The 4345-nt window shown below is 36.8% G+C and overlaps 1 protein-coding gene across 1 annotated transcript; it reads left to right on the top strand.

Annotated features, from left to right (window-relative positions):
- Positions 1-722: 722 nt before the first annotated feature.
- LOC112524257 (G-type lectin S-receptor-like serine/threonine-protein kinase At4g27290) lies at positions 723-2243 on the top strand. Its single transcript, XM_025134014.1, has 5 exons — positions 723-858; positions 974-1184; positions 1301-1538; positions 1668-1818; positions 1914-2243. The coding sequence occupies exons 1-5, from the start codon at positions 745-747 to the stop codon at positions 2199-2201; spliced, it is 1002 nt and encodes a 333-aa protein (XP_024989782.1). The 5' UTR covers positions 723-744; the 3' UTR covers positions 2202-2243.
- Positions 2244-4345: the final 2102 nt, after the last annotated feature.

Here is a 4345-nt window from a genome sequence, read left to right as displayed (position 1 = left end):
CAAGGAATTGTTCTTGTACAGCTTATGCACAATTAGATATCAGAAATGGTGGAAGTGGATGTTTGCTATGGTTTGATGAACTGATGGACATAAGAGAATATGATGAAAAACAAGAACTTTACATAAGAATGGCAGCCTCTGACTCAGGTACACACATTTTGATTTACATCTGTCAGTGGTTTTGAGGCTGAATAAGACTATCTTGTGATTTGTAGCTAATCCTTTTATGTGCTGAAACTTATGGATACATAGGATATGAAGATTTCGATCATCTTTTCAAAAATTACTATATACACAAAGAGATATATACGGAATAGTGAAAATGTTCATTACTGTAGTTTTGGAACGTATTCGGGTTTGAATGTTTTTTAACCATAATCTTCGAATTGTTTTAACCTTATTTCACATGTGAAAAACCTTACTGCTTATTGTATTCAATAACAGAAAGCCTCATGGTCTCTAGATCCAGCTTAAACAACAAGAAAATACTCACTGTGGTGTTGTCAATTTCATCAGCTGCAGTGCTTCTGTCYGCAGTAGCATATGCCTGTAGAAACACAAAAAAGGGACGAGGTAACGCATAGGAGTCATGTTTGTACTTCAAGAATTGAAATAGTAGCCAGCATCATAGCAAATTACATGTTCGTATGAATAGAATTGTTTGGCAAATTCACATAATCAAGTGATAGAACACTCTTTGTAGGAAACAGGAACGACCTTGATAAAAAGAACACCAATCTTCCAATGGAAGATCTTGATGAACTGCCTTTTTTTAGCCTACATGAAATAGTCAAGGCTACAGATAATTTCAGCATCAACAATAAGATTGGAGAAGGTGGCTTTGGTCCTGTTTACAAGGTAACTTATTGATTTTGAATAAAACAACAAAGAATATCAGTATCATAAAGCAAAAACTTTATAATAAACTAGATAGAAATGTTGGTACCATAAAAAGCTAACCTTAATGTTTTAGGGTATGCTGGAAGACGGCCGAGACGTAGCTGTGAAGAGGCTCTCAGATTCTTCCCAACAAGGACTTGCTGAGTTCAAGAATGAAGTCAATTGTATTGCAAAACTTCAGCATCGGAATCTTGTGAAGCTTCTTGGATACTGCATTCATGGAAATGAAATGATTTTGATTTATGAATACATGGCCAACAAAAGTTTGGATTCATTTCTATTTGGTTTGTTCTCTCTAGTGCTTTACTTTCACTCTTTTTGTACTACTGTGGTTAAATTTCTAGGTAAATTCGCACATAGATTAGCTGCAAACATGGACTAAGTAGTTCATATTGGGCAGATGAAACYAGAMGTTCAATGCTTGACTGGCCTCRGCGCTTTCGCATTATCCATGGTATGGCTCGAGGTATTCTTTATCTACATCAAGATTCCCGCCTTCAAATCATCCATAGAGATCTCAAGGCAGGTAATGTTTTGCTGGATGGTGATATGAATCCAAAAATATCCGACTTTGGCCTTGCTCGAATGTTTGTAGGAACGGATGCAATGGCAAAGACGAAGAAGGTGGTTGGAACATAGTAAGAATCTGTAAAACATGGCCCTCTTGTTWGWTGTCAACACTTCTTTCMSAACAAAAGGGGAATATGGTAACAAACAAGAAAGTCTAGTAATAATCTGTATGTTTATTTCTTTGAACTCTGCTGCAGTGGTTACATTTCTCCTGAGTATGCAGTACACGRGCGTTTCTCTGTAAAGTCAGATGTATTTAGCTTCGGCGTYCTTGTGTTAGAGATGGTGAGTGGGAAGAAAAACAGAGGGTTCTCTCATGATGATCATAGTGACAACCTTCTCGGACATGTAAGTTATTCTGGTAGACTAAACCCCRYTATCTCCAAGGAWCTAGAGTATCCTTTRCASCTTTCCCTTTTAGCATACTTATARATATGATYCAGGCGTGGAGACTATATAAAGAAGACAAGTCCATTGAMATCATTTGTGCATCTWTACGCAATTCATGCAATGTCTCGGAAGTACTACGTGCAATACATGTYGGGCTAYTGTGTGTGCAACATCATGCGAAGGATAGGCCAACTATGTTGTCAGTGGTTTTGATGCTGGTTAGTGAGAGTGTGTTGCCTCCACCTAAACAACCAGCTTTTTTCACTGAAGAAAGATACGGTGAACATGACTCTGTTTCATCTTTGGATGAAGACACGATAACGCTATTGTATGCTAGATAGAAAGCATGTCTTTATGTGAGATTTATAAGTGTTGCTTCTGTTGTTTCAGTTTTCCCATTCAATATCCTATTTTTTCCATGGCTTCAGCTCTGTAAATACGTCCAGTTGATAGCTATACGGCAGTACTCAATCCGAACATTTTAATGATATATGGATCAGCGTGTTCAACTCGTTCTTGCACGATATTCTGCACCATAACGAAAGTAAACTTTAGAACTGTGTAATAGAGATGAAAAATTACTTGCTACACAAGCCATTTCCTTTATCTGATGGTTTTTGACAAAACAAAGATTCCAACATATCTTCATATCAAGATTATATTTCACGTTTGCAAATTTCATCAGGTGGGTATAATGTCTGAAGAACTCTTTAWAACAACCATAGCTGCAAATCAATAATCGATTAATAGAGGCTTAATTGTCAAAATCCCCTACTCCATAAGGAGCCATTTACCAACACAAACTTGATAAGCGCCTATCGGTTAAGAGTCATCACCTCAACAACTTTAATGGGTACAATTTTTGGTCATAAAAATAGCATAGTGTAAGTGTATCTTACCCGGTAAGTGCTAACGGGGAAAGAACCATCACACTCACTTGTAGCGTAAGATTCTCAGAAGCAAAATGACACAGTAAGATTGTCGGTAACGACCATCATCTCTTACCCGTAAGTATCTCTTGATGTAACAAGTGTTAGCTCGCCGGTAAGAGGCAGTAAATAGTTACAACACTTGAAGCAGATTGGTCGGGTGGATGTCAACATAAACAGCCTTTGCGTTGTGGGAATGGGGATGGGTTTCGAAAGATTTCACGATTAAATTTCCCAGACACACAACATTCATGGTACAATGTGAGCATGACCTGCAGAAAGAACTGTATTGTACAACTTATGCAAATTTAGATATTAGAAATGGTGAAAGTGGATGTTTGCTATGGTTTGATGAACTGATGGACATTAGAGAGTATGATGAAAAGCAAGAACTTCACATAAGAATGGAAGCCACTACAATAAAATAGGGTTTATAGGACGCCACCAATAAATTAGCGTCATAATAGACCACTTTACAAGACATAATTTATGGAACCAAAAAATAAAGCGTCAAATCTAAAGACATTGTAATATAACAAGTTTGTTAAGACACTCTTTTCAAAAAATAATCATATTAGCTATTTTATAGGACACTATTTGAAAAAATGTCTATAAACATAACTGTCCTATAAAAATATGGGTATATAAGACATTTCTCAAAAGTGTCATATAAAATACTTGATGCGACACTTTGTATAAAAATGTCATAAAAAGTTGTTAAGACGCCCAAAAACGTCCTATAAACTTATTACAATGCCTTTAGGAAGGAGGTGGTCCTATAAATTATATCTTCTAAAACAGTCTATTAAGAAATTTATTTATTGGTAGCGTCCTATAAACCCTATTTTGTTATAGTCTATGTCTGCAATAGTATATGCTCGTAGCAAGACAAAGAGAAGACAAGGCAAGTCATTTTTGTACTTCAAGAATTGAAACATTAGCCGGTATTTTTACAAATTACAAGTCATTTTTTACAGATTCCCTCGCTGATTTTTCGCAGATCAGCGAGGGAATAAGTTTTTGGCCATTCCCTCGCTGATCTTCGACGCAGATACCTTGTATTCTAGTAGTGTTTCTCCTGAGTATGTAGTTACGGCCGTTTCTTTACAATGTCGCATGTATTTAACTTTGGTGTTAATCTTGTGTTGGAGATAGTGAGCGGGAAGAAAAACCGAGGGTTCTCCCATGGAGACCACAATGACAACCTTCTCGGACATGTAAGTTATTATGGTAGATTGAACTTCACAATCTCAACAAGAAACTAGTGTATTATTTAAACCTCTCTTTTCTAGCATATTTATAAATACGAAGTTCGGTTTGCTTCAGGCATGGAGACTCTATAACAAAGACAAATCGATTGAACTCATGAGTTCATCTTTATGCAACTCTGTGAATAGTTGGTCCACAAGGTCCTTGAGTTTTTGACAATGCTCAGCCAATATGCAATACATGTTGGATTACTGTGTGTGCAACATATAGGCCAACGATGTTGTCAGTGGTTTTGATGCTCGTTAGCGAGGGTGTGTTGCCTCCACCTAAACAACCAGCTTTTTTCA

This window comes from Cynara cardunculus, assembly GCF_001531365.2.
Source record: "Cynara cardunculus var. scolymus isolate 2C chromosome LG 13, CcrdV1, whole genome shotgun sequence".
Taxonomy (NCBI): Eukaryota; Viridiplantae; Streptophyta; class Magnoliopsida; order Asterales; family Asteraceae; genus Cynara; species Cynara cardunculus.
The sequence above is the reverse complement of the archived record's forward strand: the minus strand, read 5'-3'. Positions and strand labels throughout refer to the sequence as shown.